Source organism: Phodopus roborovskii, unplaced genomic scaffold (assembly GCF_943737965.1).
Source record: "Phodopus roborovskii unplaced genomic scaffold, PHOROB, whole genome shotgun sequence".
NCBI lineage: Eukaryota > Metazoa > Chordata > Mammalia > Rodentia > Cricetidae > Phodopus > Phodopus roborovskii.
Genome location: NW_026126611.1, coordinates 11,394,969 through 11,413,225, shown reverse-complemented (window position 1 = coordinate 11,413,225; position 18,257 = coordinate 11,394,969). Strand labels below are relative to the sequence as shown.

The 18,257-nt window shown below is 46.9% G+C and overlaps 1 protein-coding gene across 1 annotated transcript; it reads left to right on the top strand.

Annotated features, from left to right (window-relative positions):
- The first annotated feature begins 3,777 nt into the window (after positions 1 to 3,777).
- On the top strand, positions 3,778 to 12,858 carry Armt1 (acidic residue methyltransferase 1). The gene is made up of 5 exons (XM_051206088.1): positions 3,778 to 3,914; positions 5,116 to 5,221; positions 7,302 to 7,546; positions 9,591 to 9,753; positions 11,207 to 12,858. Exons 1-5 carry the CDS (start codon positions 3,874 to 3,876, stop codon positions 11,969 to 11,971), a joined length of 1,320 nt encoding a protein of 439 aa, XP_051062045.1. The 5' UTR covers positions 3,778 to 3,873; the 3' UTR covers positions 11,972 to 12,858.
- Positions 12,859 to 18,257: the final 5,399 nt, after the last annotated feature.

Sequence of the window (18,257 nt, the reverse complement as noted above, 5' to 3'; positions counted from 1 at the left end):
TTCCCACCCACTTACAATATAAAATAGCTCATTCTTCTAAAAGCAAACCTACAGTAAGTGGTGAGCACAATTCTTAAACGTTAGGCGCCGAAGACACAAGCATTGACCAGAGACTATAACTCAGTCCAGCCAAGGAGCCAGAATTTGATGTACAAAATGCTACTCCGTCTTGAGAAGGGAGGAGCTGGGGTGAGGACTGCAACAGACTCAGAGGTGACGTCTGCAATGATTCCCGAAAGGGCAGAGGTCAGCAGAGCAAACGGGCCAGGTACACAGTATTATTTACCTAACAAACAGGCTGAGAACAAGCGATTTCAGCTGAGAAGTGAGTTGCTGGAGATACGGAGGGAAAAGTGGCCAGATACTAACTGACCCATTAAAAAAACGATCCTCCAGGTTGCACAGGTGGGGGAAGCCAGGTCTTTGGAGTAACAGAGCTTCCTGGTCAGGTGAGTGCTTCAGAAATACGTCTCTGCTAAGGACGAGGAGGAGGAATAGAGAAAACCCCAGACTTGACCTTCCAGTACCTTTTACATTCTAAATGCTTTCTTTTACCTCACAATCGCCTGGGGAGACATTTCCCAGACGAGGAACTGAAGTCTAGATGCTAAAGGAAGTTGCTCAGGACTGAGAGATGGCTCAGTGTGTCAATGTGCCCGCTGTTAAACCTGCTGGATCAAGTTCAACGCCCAAAACCCACAGGGTAAGAGAATTGGTTCCTGTGGGTTGCCCTCTGACTGACCTCCACATGCTGTCTCATGTGTCTATGAACTCACCCTCCCTCCCCCATCTCTAAATGAAAACAAAGCCTCCCAGCCTTTCCTTATTGGACTGGATTCTTACCACTATCTTAGTTAACCCATATAGGAACCGGTTATATGTTATTAAAGCTAATTTTACCCAATTCTTTTATCAATGCAGATTCTTTGTTTGAGACAGGGTTTCTCTGCATAGCTTTGGAGCCTGCCCTGGAACTAGTTCTGTAAACCAGGCTGGCCTCGAACTCACAGAGATCTACCTGCTTCTGCTTCCCAAGTGCGTGCGCTACCAACGCCCAGCCTATCAATGCAGAATCTAGAAAGCTTAAGATCTCCCTGGTGTGTTCTGTAAGTGCTCCCCAGACACTGCCTCCCATCTTTCTAGTCCGTTCCTTCCACTACCCAAGCCAACAATTCTCCCTCTTCACTGGGACCAACAACTTTCAGTGTCCCCCGCCAAAGCCATACTTCCATTTCCTTCACACCCAGCTAACGTCCCAGGAAGCCTGCATCCCTCCCTCTTCCAAAGCCAGATAACATCCTCAATCGTAACTGGGCACGACTTCCCTAACCGAATTGTGCCTACACTCCTGCAGCTCACTGCGATGAGACAGCCAACCAGCAATCTCCATCTCACGGTCCAGCTAGGACCACTCTCTTCCGGTGTGGCTCTTCACTGCAGCTCAGGACCATGTCCCTGCTATGCCTGCTGACTCTCCTCTGCTCTCCTAGCTCGAATCCTCAGGTCTCCAATTTTCTCATTCTCCACGATGACCTTGCTTCCTCTTTCGCTAACAGAACAGGAATCGAAAGTTCTACAAGATGAACCCTCAGCCATCATCAGCCTACAACCCATTTCATTCATCAACCCACCCTCTTTTAACGGTTTTATTACTTTATGGGCACAACTGTTTGCCTGTATGTATTTGTGAATTACGTGCACGCCTGGTGCCCATGGAGGTCAGAACAGGGCATCAGGTCCCCTGGAACTCACTCTCCACTCCTTGAAGGACCTTTCTATTTGGCTTCTAGAATATTCACATTGGCTGTTTTCCTCCTGCTGGTCTCTCTTGCTGGTTCCTCATCCATTCAAGCATGCCGTATACATCAGAACTCAGTCTCTGGGCCACTTCTCAGTGTCTTGGTGACCTTGGCCAAGCCCTTGATTTTATACATCAGCACTGATGAGTAGCATATATTTATCTGCCTATCACATGCTCAAAACTCAGCATCCGAGGTCTTCCACACAACCATTCTAACCACGCCCTTCCCCTTTCAAGTGCCAATGGCATCCTCAGCTGCTAAGCCCTAAACCTGGAGTTTCCTTCTTTTCTCTTCAATCCCCACACTCAATCTGTCAGTAAATCCCACTGGCTTTTTCTGACCGGCACTCCACACAAATTCTCCTACCATCTGGCTTAAGTTTCTGACTTTTACATCGATCATTACAATAGCCCTTTACCTCTTTTATGATGTCTGACCTGTGCGTGGCTGGATTTAGAATCACCGTGGAGACACACCCTTGACTTTTTGTCTGTGATGAACTTTGTTCACTCACAGATACATACAGGCAAACACTTATGCCCATAAAGTAATAAAATTGTTAAAAGAGGGTGGGTTGAACTGAGGTGAGAAGACCTGTCTGAAGTGTGGATAGCTATGGACACAGGAGAAAGTACTGTGCCAGCTTTGATCAACCCGCATTCTAGCCATGCAATGAATGTGCCCGGGCCCATGTCACCATGCCTAATCTGCCATGATGGACGTAGCTGTTCCCTTAAGCTGCCTTTCACAGGGAAGATGACGGCACACTGGTCCTGCTTGGGTTCTCAGTCTCCCATAGATTATTCACAAAGGGCTCCAGCAAAATACTAGAACCATGTCTCTTTGCAGCGCAGAATTCGAAGCTGGCTTTACATTTACAACAGAGTCAAAGGCCCTGCAGAGCACGTGTTTTCCAGCCCCCTGCATCACTGTGGTATCCCCCCCCCCTTTGCATACTCTGCTCTAGGCCCCCTGGGCATCTCTGGGTCACCGCACTTACCTGTACTCATTTAACATCACTTACATACTCTGTATTTTTATTAGCTCACTCAAGGGTTGTGAACCTTCACCTTAACCACATGCCAGGCCTTACGCTAGCTCCTAACACAGCTGAAAACGGGCAAGCATCCCTTTACTGGGAATGGCAAACCGTACATGTGACAAGTCAGTGTAATGCATATTAGGTAACGACAACGACATCGGAAGGCAAGAAAGGAGATCTTTGTCTCTCCTCGAAACAGGTTTCTGTGTCTGTACCCTTGTGTTCAGTGACAGTAGTGTCAACTAGTATTTTAAAAGGAAACCCAAGGCAGCTACCGTTACCGGGCACCTGTCTTTAAGAATAACACGCCGGTGTGCCTAAGGGCAAGCGCTCACTGCAGTCAGTGTTTCACATAAAAGCCATTAAGCTGGGAAGGGGACACGGGAGGGGCGTAGGCCAAGGAGTTGGAGGGGGGATGCGGGTGGACACGATCGAAGCACACTGTACGCATGCACGAGATTCAGAAAGCTATCAGCCAAGAATGCGGTTGAATCCGGGCTCGATCCAACGGGCAGGTGGGGCTGACCTCGGCAGCGCGTCCTCCGATCCCCCAACCTCAAGGGTGATTGATCCTCAGGCACTGACCTGTGCGCGGAGACGAGGACCGCAGCGCCGCGCGCACGCACGCTCCCGCCGCAGGAGCCCGGGCGGAGACGCACTGCGCCCGCCCCGCCCATCCCCGCCGCGGCGCAGGCGCACTGCCAGCCCCAGGCAGGGCGGCCGGGGGCACGTGATCGCCGGGCCACGTGACCTCCCCGTGCTTCTTTTTTTTTTTTTCCCCTCTTCCGCTGGAGCCCGCAGCGCCTCCGGTCCTCTCGGGCTTCCGCTCGCGTAGCCGGAAGGCTCTCGCGCCCCGTGCCCTGTCCCTGGGCCGCGAATAAAGTTTTTGGATTCAAAAGCGCTTTTTTTTTTCTTTTCTTTTTTTTTTGTTTTAAAGGCCCAGCGCCCCTTTTCTGGGCCCCGCGGCGGCGACCGCTGAACCAACCGCCAGTGACGCCGGCGCGTGGCGCCTGCCGCCTGCCCACGGCCATGGCCGAGTTCCCGGCCTTCCTCTCCGCTCAGGACGTGGGGTGCGTGTCGCTTTTTCTCTCGCGCACCCGTGGGGGGAAGCCGGGTCGGGTGGGGAAGCCGTGGACGGCCGGGGGCGCCCGATCCTGTGTGAGGCTGAGAGTTCGAGTCCCGCCTCGGGTGGGAAGGAGCCTGCACGCCGCACCCGCCAGCGTCGGGACCTGCCGTGGGGCTCCTTCCTTGCTGGCGCGTGTTTGGGAACCCGAGGCAGGAGGATTGCTGGCTGGCAGGAGTTGGGGCTGAGTCGAGGCCAGCTTGCTCGAGTAGAGTGAGTTCAAGGCCACCCGGGGATCCTTTAGGGAAAGCCTGCCTCAAACGCAGCAAGCGAGCCGGAGTAGCGCTGCAGGGGGAGCTAGGATTTAGGGCGCATACGTGCTGAGATCTGTGTTCTTCTGGTGTGGGTCAAACTAATACTCAAAAAAAAAAAATTAAAATTAAAAATGCCTTCAGTGTGTGCGCGTGCGCACGCCATTACCCGCGATGGAGGTCAGGGAGCAGCTCTGTGGGGTTGGATTTTTTTTTTTTTTTTTTTTTTTTTTTTTCCTTTTACCTCCAAAGGAGTTGAACGCAGGCGGCCAGGTTTACCCGGTGCTTTTACCCCGCTGAGCCATCTCGCTGGCCCCCCAAAATAAATTCACCAGGGGAAGTCTGCAATCCTGAAGAAACAGCTACTCGGCCTACTTGTTTCTCCTTATTAAACCACAACAACACATTGTTGAAGTAGTTTCTGAGTTAGGGAACAAAAATGAATAGAATAGAACGAAAATGATTAAACGGAGTTCTGGGGCAGAACCTGGTAGTATAGTCCGCTTAGCTCGTGACATTAGATTTTCAAATGTTCTTGTGCCTTCCTGTCTCTGTCTTTTGCCTGCCTGCCTCCCTCCCTTCTTCCTGCCCCCTTCCAGACTGGTCCTATATATACCAGGATGGCCCTTAAAACACTGATCCTCCTGCCTCTCGGGTCGCAGTGGTCGCAAAGGTCACAGTCGTTTCATCCCCTGCTAAGGCTTTATTCTTGCAAGACTGAGGGCTCTACCAACTGAGCTGCATTCCCAGTCTCACGCCTCTTTATAAAGCAGATAAAACTGGTTTGCCTTTCATAATTGTACACAAAGAATTCTGAATCCAAATGAGGTGCCCCAGAAACTAAAAGTCGGGCATGTCTTCCAGAGTTAAAGCTGCACGTGTAACTCTCTTTCCTAGGTCCTTTGCATATCTTACAGTTAAGGACAGACTACCACAGATCTTAACCAAGGCTATTGATACGTTGCATCGACATAAAAGTGAATTCTTTGAAAAACACGGAAAGGTAAGAACTTTGTGTTTAGTTTTGTGTTGTTTCTTCATGAGAATAACAGCATTCATGGGAGGACAATGTCTTAATGTAAAGATTCATATCTAGCATATCTAGCCCGCTTTTCTGTATGTCGAGGGCAGCAGCCTCTGGTTCAGATGTGGTGCGTACTAACTGTGTAGTCTCAGGAAACCTCAATGAACCTCTTGTCTTGTTTTCTGTCGCAAATTAAGTTGTTGACTTCTGAAGAGCCTTTCTAGATTTCAGACTTGCATTGCCAGCTTGAGATCTTGAGTCCCATAAGTGTAAAACTCAAAGTGTGAGTTGTGATTGATTGACACACAGTAACGTGGAAGATGAGCTGTCAGAGTAAATAAGACTTTAAAAGTCACCTTGCCAGCTGGGCAGTGGTGGCCCACGCCTGTAATCCCAGCACTCGGGAAGCAGAGGCAGGCAGTTCGAGACCAACCTGGTCTGCAAGAGCTAGTTCCAAGTCAGCTTCCAAAGCCACAGAGAAACCCTCTGTCAAAAAAAAAAAAAAAAAAAACAACAACAAAAAAGTCACCGTGCCCGTTTAGTCAATATGGGAGGAAAAACCTCGGAAGTAATTGTTATTGCGATGACAGCCTTTAAAGCTGAGAAGCGAGTCATCGTTAGACTGGTATGCTGTACAAGGCCAGCACACTACACTGTATCACCTTCTTCTCCTTGTTTCCTGTGTTTTTCTTTTGAGACGAGGTTTTGAGTATCTGAAGATCTTGGATGCTTGGATTTTAGGTGTGGGCCCCCACATACAGGCTATACATTGCTGGAGAATGGATTTGAGACCCCTCCCCTCTTTCACCCAGAGATCCCTCCTGCTAGGCAAGCTCTTTACCCACTGAGCTGTATGCCAGGCCCGGACATTTCTTGAGCGTGGTGTTGGCAGCAAAGGTGTAGAGCAGTGGTTAGGGTTTTTTTTGTTTTTGTTTTTTTTAAATATCTGTATTGAAATGGAGCAAAGTTGTACACAGGTATTTTGAGTGTATAGGGTTATATTTCTTTCTCTGTTTTTTAAAGCCATCTATGTTATGTGTATGGGTGCTTGGTCTCCTACGTGTGTCTGTGTATCACATACATGCAGTGGCTGTGGAGGTCAGAAGAGGGGATCCGGTCCCCAGGGCCTGGAGTTACAGATGCTTCCATGTGGTCCTCAGCAGGAGCAGCAAGTGCTCTGAATACTTGAGCCAGCTCTCCAGCCCCAGTGTTGTATCTCTTTCTAAACAAAATCTGATGTGATACAGGACCATACTTTGTTTTTTTTCTCCCTGCTCAAGACTGCTTAATTTAAGCTGGCCTTGAACTCGGATCCTTCTGCCTCCTTTTCTTGGCGAGGGTCAGAGGCTTACACCCCCACAGCCCGCTGCTGCCTGTTATTCTTTATCGCTGACATCCAGCTCATCTTGGACACTGACATTTGGGCACAGGAATGTTCCTGTGTCTCATCACATACATGCGGGTTCATTTTGATGGGTGTACATATTTACTTAAGTATGAACGAGCCACATTTGGGTGCTTTGCTTAAGTGTTGACTTCTTTGCTTAGTCCACATTACCGTAAATCTTCTATAATTTGTTTCCCATGAGACACACATCTTGCCGGTGTACAGTGAAGGTACCATGTGTGATCCCACCATGCTTTGCCTCTCTGACGTGTCCCAGGGTCAAGGCATCTGCCACTGACCTGGGATTTAGTAGGGAGTAAGATATAGCCTGGGGAGCTGGCGGGAGAGACTCAGGGAGTCCCGGTTTCGTTTCCAGTCAAAGGGGAAAGGTACAGGGCGCTGGTGTAGTGATTCCCTTCCCTCTCTGTTGATGAGACCTCTACAAACGCTCAGAAGCCAGGTCTTAGAAAATAGGACGGAGAGGCTGTTCGGCCACGCCAACGCTAAGACGAGATCTGTATGATGTCTGTGAGATCATATAAAAGGCAAATGCGGATCTCGGATACTGTGTTTTCCCTCTCTCCACTTTGGACTGTAAAGATGTGCCACCCTGAAGGAATGTGCACCCCACACACAGCCAAGCTCTCTCTTTGTCCCTTTGTACTTCCCCAGGAAGGGGTGGAAGCTGAGAAGAAAGCCATCTCTCTTCTCTCCAAATTACGGAATGAGTTACAGACTGATAAACCAATCACCCGCTTGGCTGATAAATGGGTTGACACTGACATATGGAACCATTACCTGGGACATGAGCGGAGCCTGTTGAATGGAAGCGACGAGGAGCCGCGCTGGTTCTTCTCGCCCTGGTTGTTTGTAGAGTGCTACATGTATCGGAGGATTCATGAGGCCATCGTGCAGAGGCAAGTTTACCGCTACTGGGTAGCAAGTGCTAGCAGTCGATGCTTAATTTTGAATAGTTCAGCAGGGGCCAGCGAGATGGCTCAGCAGGTGAGGGGCTTGCTGCCAAAAGAGAGGGATCCACATGGTGGAAGGAGGGAACTGGCTGCTGAAAGTTCTTTTCTGGCCTGACTTCCACGGGGGTCATGGGTGTAGCCCTCAGTAAATAAATGGGTGTAAAGGAAAGAATAATTTAGCGAACAGTAACAGTACTGTTTGGACATTTCCACAAGTGATCGAATCATACGATCTTACGACAGACTTCGTGTGTGCATGTGGAGTCAGAGGACAGCGTATAGACAGCGTATAGGAATCGGGTCTCTTACACCTTCTCACCCAGCCTTGAAAATTCCTGTTTGTTTGTTTGTTTGTTTGTTTGTTTGTTTTTTAAGACAGGGTTTCTCTGTGGCTTTGGAGTCTGTCCTGGAACTCGCTCTGTAGACCAGGATCCGCCTCACAAAGATCCGCCTGCATCTGCCTCCCGAGGGCTGGGACTAGAGGCGCGTGCCACCAATGCCCAGCTCAGCCTTAAAAATTCTTAGAAAAGTCTTCTATAGTAAAAACAAATTGCTTACTGACTAAACAAGTGTTCATTTGAAATGATTACATACATAAAATATTTAAGATGGAGCTGGATGTTGTGGTGCCCGCCTTTAATCACAGCACTTCAGAGGCAGAGGCAGGCGGATCTCTGAGTTCGAGGCCAGCTTAGTTACATCGTTAGTTACAGGCCAGAGCTATAGAGTAGGGCCCTATTTTCCTTTCAATTAAGGTAGAACACAGAGAGTCAATGCTCTATTAATGGTAAGAAGTTTCCTCCGTGTTGTGGCTGAGCACTCGGCAGGAAGCAACTTGAGAGGAGGGGTCGCATGGCTGCCTTACAGAAGGGAGCGCGTGGTGGCATTCTTGGGCAATGTGGGCAGACGGTCAGATCTGCAGTCAGCAGGGCGTGATGCAGCTGGAGCTCTTCTCCAGTTCATGCAGCCCAGAGGATGTGCTGGCCACGGGTAGGATGGGACTGCCCGACTCAGCTGAGCGGATCTAGACAATCTCACCGGCATGTTCAGAGAGTTGCTTCCAAGGTGATTCTAGATCCAGTTGATGACCAATATAAACCACTCCAAAACACATCCCCCCCCCAAATAAAAACCCTCCCAAGTCAAACCCATTACACAAGGCCTGTGTTGTTTTTATACTAATGTGGATGGCCCATCAAGAATGCCAATAACTGATTAATCAGGGTGTCTTCTCAATTCCTTAGTGGCTGTCACATTAGTACTTACATCTTGTTATTTTTCTCACGTAACTTCTCATGAAGATGACAGAGACAAGACACAGACCTCACCTTAGGTCAGAAGTCACCGGAGAATAAAATTCGACACCCCAGATCTGTGTATAAATGATCCAGTGTTTACTGGAGTATTAATTGTGTTTTCCTCAAGTGCTCTGGCCCTACATGAGGGTGATCACTGTGGCATTCAGGGATAGTGTTTACTAACAGGAGCCCTTCACATAGGTTATAAAAGGATGCTGAAAAACATAGTTACCTTGTAATCCCGTTTCCCACTCCAGTTGTGTCTGGTAGGTAAATAATTATGGACACGGTCACTATAAATTGCTAGCTAGTTCTGGTAAAATAGTTTATCTGAGTTTGAGTTTTGTTTATTTTCTTTGAGATAAGGTCTTTCTATGTAACCCTGGTTGGCCTGGATTTTGCTATGCACACCAGGCTAGCCTTGAACTCAAGAGTTCCACCTGCCTTTGCCTCTGGTGTACCAGGACTTGAGGTGTGCAGCACTAGCCCCATCTGGCCCGGAGACTTATTTATCCTTGTGTGACTGAGTTGTTGGGACTGTGTCTCATGTCTGTCAGTGCTGGTTGTCAAGATGGCAATGCATTCTTCCCGTTAGGGAGCTGCTGTGACCCAAGTGTGGGGGTTTTGTTGTGTGTTTGTTTGTTTTTAAGGTAAGGACTCACATAAATGCTTATGGTTTCCTCCTCCCTCAGTCCACCGATCCAGGACTTCGACGTATTTAAAGAAAGCAAAGATGAGAGCTTCTTTGAGTCCCAGGAGTCCATTGATACTCTGTGTATGCACATCCAGCAGCTGAGACCAGCCAGAGACTTCAGCGAGGATGAGCTGAAGGATACGCTTTTTAAACTTCTGCAGGTATCTGGATGGCTTTACCATAGTCTGCAGTTCGTCCTGAGTGTTAGTTTATGCAAATATCTGTTAGCTTTCGGAGTTATTTATTCATCAGTAACACCTGTGTTATGATTCCTCCTTTGGCCACTTTATTTTGTTCCTCTTATGTGGTGTTTGTTGTCTCTGAACTGTCCTTTATGTTAGCCTGAGATTTAAGAAGACCGAGAAGCCTGCGCATCAGCTCATTACCCCGCCTAGCTCCCTCTTTCCGGAAGTAGTTCTTTTTCCTGTATCGTCCCATCACATTGCCCAGAGCTGGAGTTAGGTGTTTGTTATGTGAGTGCTGGGAATTGAACTCGGGTCCTCACGATTGGACAGCTAGTGCTCTTAGCTGCTGAACCACCCCTGTAGCCCCTTGGGTAATTTTTTTTTTTTTTTTTGAACAAAGTTTTATTGGAACACAGTTGACACTTTGATACTGTCTGTGGTGACTTTGCATCTAACTCCTAGAGCTGGTGGTTACTACAGAGACCCTGTGGCCCATGCTTTTTATATGGCTCTGCTGGGGTTGGACTCGGGCCCTCCAGTGTGCCAGGCAAGTGCTGCCTGTAGCCCTGAGCTCCACGCCAGCCACTTCACGGGATGGTTCTATAGCTAAGACTGGGTGTGCCGTGCGTTATACAAGTCCAGGTGGGGGGCAGAGGGTCCTGCTCTCATTCCCGTTGCAGAACCTGAGCCATAGGAACCCTGATTGATGGTGATGGGAACCTTGATTGATGGTGATCTGTAATTGGAGTTGTTGGAGTTTGAGCACAGGTCTGACTCCAAGCCTGCAGGACGTGGTTAAAAAAAAAAGAAAAAGTATCATTTTCTAAAAAACCGCATTGAGCATTACTTCAGTATAGAGCTAAATAGTAAGCAAATGACTACATTGGGGGCCTGTGGTTAGCATCACCTTGTTGTACGGGTTAGGTCTCTTTTGAGATGTCTCTGTGTCCAGTGTCCATTAGCAAGCGAACAAAAGCCACGTCTCAGAAGTGCCTTCCTTCCTTCTTCCTGAGATGGTCCCGTCATTCTGTGACATGCCCTCCTACTGTCATACCTCAAGTACCCAAAAGTGAGGTGATTTGGAGATGCGGAAAAGGAAGGAACTTTCCTTCCTCTCTTGATTTCCAATTATGGAACAAATTCTGACCCTCTCTCAGCATCTGATGGTGTTTGAACATCTGTGTAGCTAAATGAGTAACATAGGTCCTAGTAGTACTTAAAATTTTCATATATTCACTGAAATAGCATTGCTTTACCTTATTAAATGCAGTATTGGGTAAATACATTTCTGTGCCACTGGAGAAAGTAGATTGGCAGACATTTTAAGAATTTTGTAGAAATAGGAATATTTTGGCTGCCTTCCTGTGTGGCGGAGTTTTTGTTGGTTCTGGAAGAATAATAACCATTTTTTTTTCCCTTTCCATTTCAGATCTCCCTCTGGGGGAACAAGTGTGACTTGTCTCTGTCAGGTGGAGAAAGCAGTTCCGAGAAGACCGATGTCATTAATTCTTTGGAAGGCCTAATGCCATTCATCCTGATAAACGATACAGAGTCTCTTTGGGAATTGCTCAGTACATACAAGAAAGCAGCAAAATCGTCCGTAGTTAGAGTAGACATCGTTCTGGATAATTCTGGCTTTGAACTTGTCACAGATCTAGTCCTCGCTGACTTCCTGTTATCCTCTGAGTTAGCTACTGAGATTCATTTTCACGGGAAAACTATCCCGTGGTTTGTTTCTGACGTAACCATGCATGACTTTAATTGGATCATTGAACATGTAAGGGGTAGCAATCAGAAGTTCACGTCCACCTGCGGTGCTGAGTGGGAAAACCATGTTAAGATGGGTAGATGGATTTACCACGACCACATATTTTGGACTCTGCCTCACCCATATTGTGCAATGCCCCAGGTCGCCCCTGACCTGTATACTAAACTACAGAAGGCATGCCTCATTTTATTCAAGGGAGATTTGAATTATAGGAAGTTGATGAGTGACAGGAAATGGGAGTTTACCTTTCCATTCCATGAGGCGCTGTGTGGCTTCCACCCGGCACCTCTGTGTAGCATAAGAACATTGAAGTGTGAGCTTCAGGTTGGTCTACAACCTGGGCAGGCTGAGCAGCTCATGGCTTTTGATCCCCACTGGCTGACCACCGGCAAGTATGGAGTATTTCAGTTTGATGGTCCACTTTGACTCTGCTCAGGAATTCCTGGTTAATCTCCTCTTGGCCCCAGAAAAAGTGCGTGGATCTAGTCCTGGCTTCTCATCAGCCTGGGAAGCCCCGTTTCTCAGCTCCCATGATTCCTCGGAACAGTTTCCCACTGCCACGCTTGGGAAGACAGGGTTGCACTCTGCTGGGATTTCAATCACTATTTCAAGCTAAATGCATACTTTGAAGTGGTTTTAATGAATTCATTTTTAATTGCAAAGAATACAAAACAAAAGTGAATTCTGCTTTTTTAAGTTAGTTAATCCTGGGTTTTGTTTTTTGTTTTTTTTTTTTCCCCCTCCTTCCTTAAACAGGATGATTATTTAATATCCTAAGAAGCAAACATTATTTAACTTAGTTTTGGCTCTTGAACTAATGGCCTAGTGAGCATGTGTCCTGTAACGGCTCCACAGGGAGGCATGTCTGTGATGCTTGAGCACACAGAGACGGAATTACCTCAGGCTCGCACTGCAGCTGCGCTCTTACATGCATGCGGCTAAGTCTTAAATGCCCGTTCCCTTGCCTGATGTTGTATTTTGATTGACCTGTGATGGGGGTCAAAGCACAAACAATACTAAAACAAGTGGTGTCTGTAGTACAAGTCCGGAAGCTTTCCCCTTCCCCGGGTTGAAGGCACCACCACACAGGTGTCCGGACAGCCACGGCTTGCAGTGGCTTCCGGTTTGCAGAAACAGGAGAGCGTGACGGCTGGAAAAGCTTGTTTTGCGTTGTTTCCGATACCGCCAGTCTGAGCTCACTATTTCATTACGCTTCGTATCGTTCCGCACCTCAGCCAGCACAGTCAGCAAATTCATGACACTTTGTTTTGAGAAAACACAATGGAAACAAACCTGGAAACGCTTTTCTTGGTACTGGAATAATAAAATGAATCCTACTGAGAATTCTCACTGGTCTCCCTCTCTTTCGGGAGGTCTGTCTGCGCTGTACCCTTTGCCTGCGCCGTGCATTTTTTGACCTTTGCCTATATCTGTGACACAGTGTGACATAAGTGAAATCCGGCTCTGTTCTTGCTCTGTCTTGGGATTCTTCCGGGATGAGCTGCTTCCTGTTCACGAGTCGGTTTTAAGCGTCAACTCACTGAGATGCTCAGCAAGTTGTAACTGCATAACCTGGCATCAGACTGAGGTGTTTCCATCGCCTTCATGGCAGTGACGTGAGCTGTCGTTTACTACTCTTTGCAGAGCGCTGTTCTGGCATCCCCTGGTTTTGCTGTATGGTTTATTAAGAACACACAGTGTAAGGGACAGCAAAGAAGTCAGAGCCAAAGAAGAAAGGGCCATCTGGGAAAGAGTAAGCTCCAGATGGCGTTCTTATGTATGGAATGCTTAGCAGGAAGCAGTACCTTTCTGTTGGTTATTTATTCATTTTTTTGAGACAGGTTGATTTTGTAGCCTAGAATGGCCTTGAACTCTCTGTGGCCCTTCTGCCTCCCAAGTAGTGGTAAGATTACAGAATGAAACTAAAGACACACACACACACACACACACACACACACACACTATAGAGCCAAAGTTGGCCTAGAACTTTGTTTGTTTGTGATATGGTCTCTGTGTAGCCCTGGCTGTCCTGGAAACTTCTAGACCAGGCTGGCCTCAAACTCAGAGATCTACCTGCCTCTGCCTCCTGATTGGAATTAGAGCCATTTTCTACCATGCCTGGCTAATCTAGAACTCTTATCTGTAGTGGAGGTTGGTCTCAAACTCATTACCCCCAGACCTCAGCTTTCCAAGTGCTGGGATTGCAGGTATGTACTGATAACCCATTAACCACCTTTTTTTTTTTTTTTTTTTTTTTTTTTTTTTTAAACAGCTTTATTCCCAGAATTCAGTATGATTTAGTTGAAGAGCACAGTGTTTTAGTACACTTACAAGCTTGTGCAGTCACCTTTACAACTGAATTCAGAACATTTGTCACCCCTAAAGCCCAGCACCATCGATAACTAATCGTTTTGTTTCTGTGTATTTACTGACATGTTCTGGGCATTTTGTGATTGGCTTCTTTGAAAGGATGGTTAGTTGTAGCATGTCACCAGGACTTTCCCTTTTGACGGCTGAATAGTACTCCATGGCATAGCTATACCACATTTTATTTGCCCTCAGCACTCTTTCTCTTTTTAAAAAATCCCTTGTTGGTCTTAAGGTGCTTGTTTTCAGATAGGGTCCCACATTGCCCAAGTCGGCACTGAACTTGCTACGCAGCCTAGGATGCACACTAGTGATCTCTGAGCCTCCGCCTTCCAAATGGCCACGGGCTGGCCCAGAGTCTCCGTTTTCCCTCTCGGGATGCTGTTGCTAGGACTGTTGATGGACAGAGAGACTGGTGCCTCCTGCTTTCAGGGTTTCTGGGTAGGTAAGTGAGTGCAAGCGCTGGGTCACGGAGTGACTTGCCTGTCAAATGCTTCCTGTTTCCTTGAGCAGAGCAGCAGGCTCCAGTTGTCCATCATCCCTGTTAGCATTCCAAACTGTGGGTGCTTTTGACTATGTCCACGGGGCTGGGCACTGAGCAAATGATGCGCTTACTGGCCGTTTCTGTACTTCTCTGGGTCATAAGTCTGAGGTGAGCTGGGACTACAGAATAGAGTTCCAGGCCAGCTGAGGCTACACGGCGAGACCCTGCCTCAACAACCGAAGAGTCGGGCCAGGAAAGTCTCTTACCAGATATTTTCTGCCACTCTCTGGGTATTCCTTTTTACTTTTGTTGTCATTTTGCATTTTTTGAAACAGGCTATGTATGGCCTCAAAGTTGTCAATCCTCTTGCTTCATCCTTTGAGATTACAATCTGTCTGTCTGTGTCTGCTCTACCCATCTATTAAATATACACATCAGATTGACCTGTAGATGGATAGGGACACATAGACACATAACCACTGTATATGGATAGGACACACACACACTGTAGATGGGGTGGGTAGTTAGTGTGCCTGCCACTGTCATGAAATACTATTTTAACCAGGCAAAGATGTGTTACATTTGTTTATGTGGCAGAGTATTTACCTATGTGAAGGTGTGTTACATCCGTTTCTGCTGCCTTTGTTAGCAATGCAAGGGCGTGTTACATTTGTTTAGGCTGCATGTGTTTAATTCTGTAAGTGTTTGTTTCACCTTGCCTGCCTAAGGCACCTGATTGGTCCGATAAACCCTGAAAGGTCAATAGCTAGGCAGGAGAGGGATAGCTAGGGTAGAGAGAGTAAGTAGGAGAACTAGAAAGAAGAGAGGAGAGACCGAGTAAGGAAGAGAGGGGGCTGGGAGCCAGACAGCTGCCAGACACCAGTGACAGTAAGATAATCAGAAGGGAAGAAAGGTAAAAAAAACCCGATGCAAAATGTAGATGAGAACAGGTTAAGTTAAGAGCTCGAGCGACAAGCATAAGTTAAGGCTGAGCACTCATAACTAACGAGAAGTCTCCATGTCATGATTTGGGGCCCAAAAGAAAACCTGCTACATGCCACCCTTCACCCTGGGGCATTCCTTCCGTGTGGAGGGTTTGGGCAACCCCAGGCATTGCTAGGCGTCTTTTTTTTTTGTTGTTGTTGTTATGTTTGTGCCTTCTGCACTGGCAGAGATTGGGTGTTTGGGCCCTTGAACAAGATGTGCTACGGCTGTTCTTTCCTGGCATTTAGGCTCAAAATGGCACTACTCAGGTCAAGGCTTTATGAAAGGGGGTCATTTCAAGCTAAGCACAGCCTGAAAACCGATATTACATATGATAGAAAGCCAGCGCATGCCACCTTCTGCTTTCGTGGAATGTGTAAAGGCACCAACCATGATAATTTTGAGTCTGGCTTATTTTGCTCAGTATAATACTCTTCATGCTCGTTTCCCAACAACCATTTTCCTCTTTTATGGTTGAATGAAACTCCACTGTATGTTAGCTATGTTTCTTTATCCACTCGTCTGTTTGTGGGTACTTAGTCTGATGGTGTAAGATGGCTATTATGAATGTTGAACATCCTCCCCCCCCCACATATTTATTAGTCCTCAACTCTTATTTCTTCTTTGAAACAGGGTCTTACTATCTAGTTCTGATTGTCTTAGAACTCACTCTGTAGACCAGGCTGGCCTCAAATTCAGAGACCCACCTGCCTCTGCCTCCTGAGTACCAGGATTAAAGGTGTGCGCAACGATGCCCAGCAGCCCTCAGTTCCTGACAGCATCCTGTTGGCCATTGATTCAACACTCAGATTTTGAAGGAGACACATTTAAATCATGATACCATTTCCTATTAATTGTGTGGCCCAAATCATAATCCCAAGAAATACTGTGAAACCAGATATTTTTTTCTGTTCTGTTTGAGCTACTTTAATTCTCAACACCAGATTATATTAGGGAAGCTATAAATACGGGAAAACATATTAGCATTCTGGTATCCACTGGTGGTGGTTAGAATATTCCATTGAAGCTGATTGTGACCTACACACAGGGAACCTCTGTGGCTCTGGGTCCCTTGCCCATGCTAAGCAGTCAATGCCAGAGGCCAGCACAGTCACATTAGAGGTGACCATTCAATCTGCTCTCTTTCTGCTTTTTGATGCATCACACACACACACACACACCGTCAGTTTCTTGAATATGATGTCACTGCATCTTTAGAGTTTTCACAAGATAAACAAGTGAACCAGTTCCTCCTGAAGATACCTCTTACCGGTGGATTGCAATGACTGCACATTTCCTGGGACAGCCGAGGCCTGCTGCGTCTTCAGCGATGTGTTCTGGGGGAATTCAATACAAAATTTAGGCACAAGGAGGAGATCCATCAGTGTATTGGAGTGGCTGGATTGTTCACAGAGATGTCGGCAGGAAAGGCTAGCAAAACACGACTTTCATTTCAACTGCAAGAATTCTAGTGTTTCCAACTTTAAAATGACTGCAGTGGAGCTTGCCATCTGCCATGGTGATCAGGGCAAGCATAGAATAGAGGTGCATGTCCTCATCCATTGGGGGGCTTAATTCCTGAATAGGTTTATATAACATATTACAACTTGTCATTTGGCAGAATGGAAACAAACGTTCAGGAAGAGGAAAACAAATGAGAATTTGTTAATGGGCCAAAAATAAAAAAGTCACATTGTAGGAAAACCTTTCTATGAAAATGAGGCAGCTTCTCATTCAGTCAGCCTTTGCTTGGGTGTTACACATAGCAAATTAAAGGGAAAGAAGGATACTGTAAACTTCCCCTAATGTATTCATTGTGAGCATAGAAAGTGATTTTATTTTTAAACACAATTGAATGGACTTAAAGGAGTAACTTTCTGCGCTATCTTCATCTAAAAAGACACAAATCGAGCTGGATGGTGGCGCATGCCTTACTCCCAACACTTAGGAAGCAGAGGCAAGCGGATCCCTGAGTTTGAGACCAACCTGGTCTATAGAACGACCAGGGCTACACAGAGAAACCTTGCATTGAAAACCCATTTATTTAAAAAAAAAAAAAAAAAAAAGACAAATAGGGCTTGGTGTGCCTCTAATGCGGGGTCTCCTACACTGGTGTTCAAGGGGGTCAATGGGAGCATCCAATGGGGTTTATAAAGGGGGGGGGAGTCGTCCTCTAATTAAGATGTAGAGTGTGCAGACCTCAGCATTAGCCATCCTCCTGTGCACTTAGATAACAGTTACTCCAGCTGTCCCCCCAGTGCCGATCGGCAGCTCGATAGAATAGAAATTATTCTATGAGGTTCACTTGTCTGGGATGTGTGTGTGGAAGCATCTAGCTCCGTGAAGACAGGGCGGAGGCTCTTGGGTCCTACAGAAACCAAGATCTGTGAAGACCAGGTAGGGTAAAGAGACCAGCCACAAGCACCGGGGACTTCTTCCTGCCTGAACTGGCAAGCTGTGCACTTTTGCCTGTGTCCCCAAGGTCAGATTTCAAGGTCACACATAACTTTGCTTTGTGGCCAGCAAAACAATTGTCCAAACTATGGCTGTGGTAGAAAAAAAATGGCCGAAACTGTAAACGGATGCCTTTATCTTGGGGCAAGTTAAGCTGCTTTTTGTGTTCTGTGACTGGGAGGGAATACATCAGTGGTGCGTAAGGACTAACAGAGATCTGTGCGCTCGTGGGAGGTCCAAATGGCTGTCTCAAGGCTCCAGCATATAAGCAAGGGAAGTACTTCTCTCTGTCTTTGATAGAGTGAGTGATGTCTGCTTCCCCGGGGAAGTCATTTCCTAGCCTGTCATCAAACTATTACTGGTAACATAAAAATCAAAATGGCTACAGAATGGGCAAAAAGAGAAAAAAAAAAAAAAAAAAAA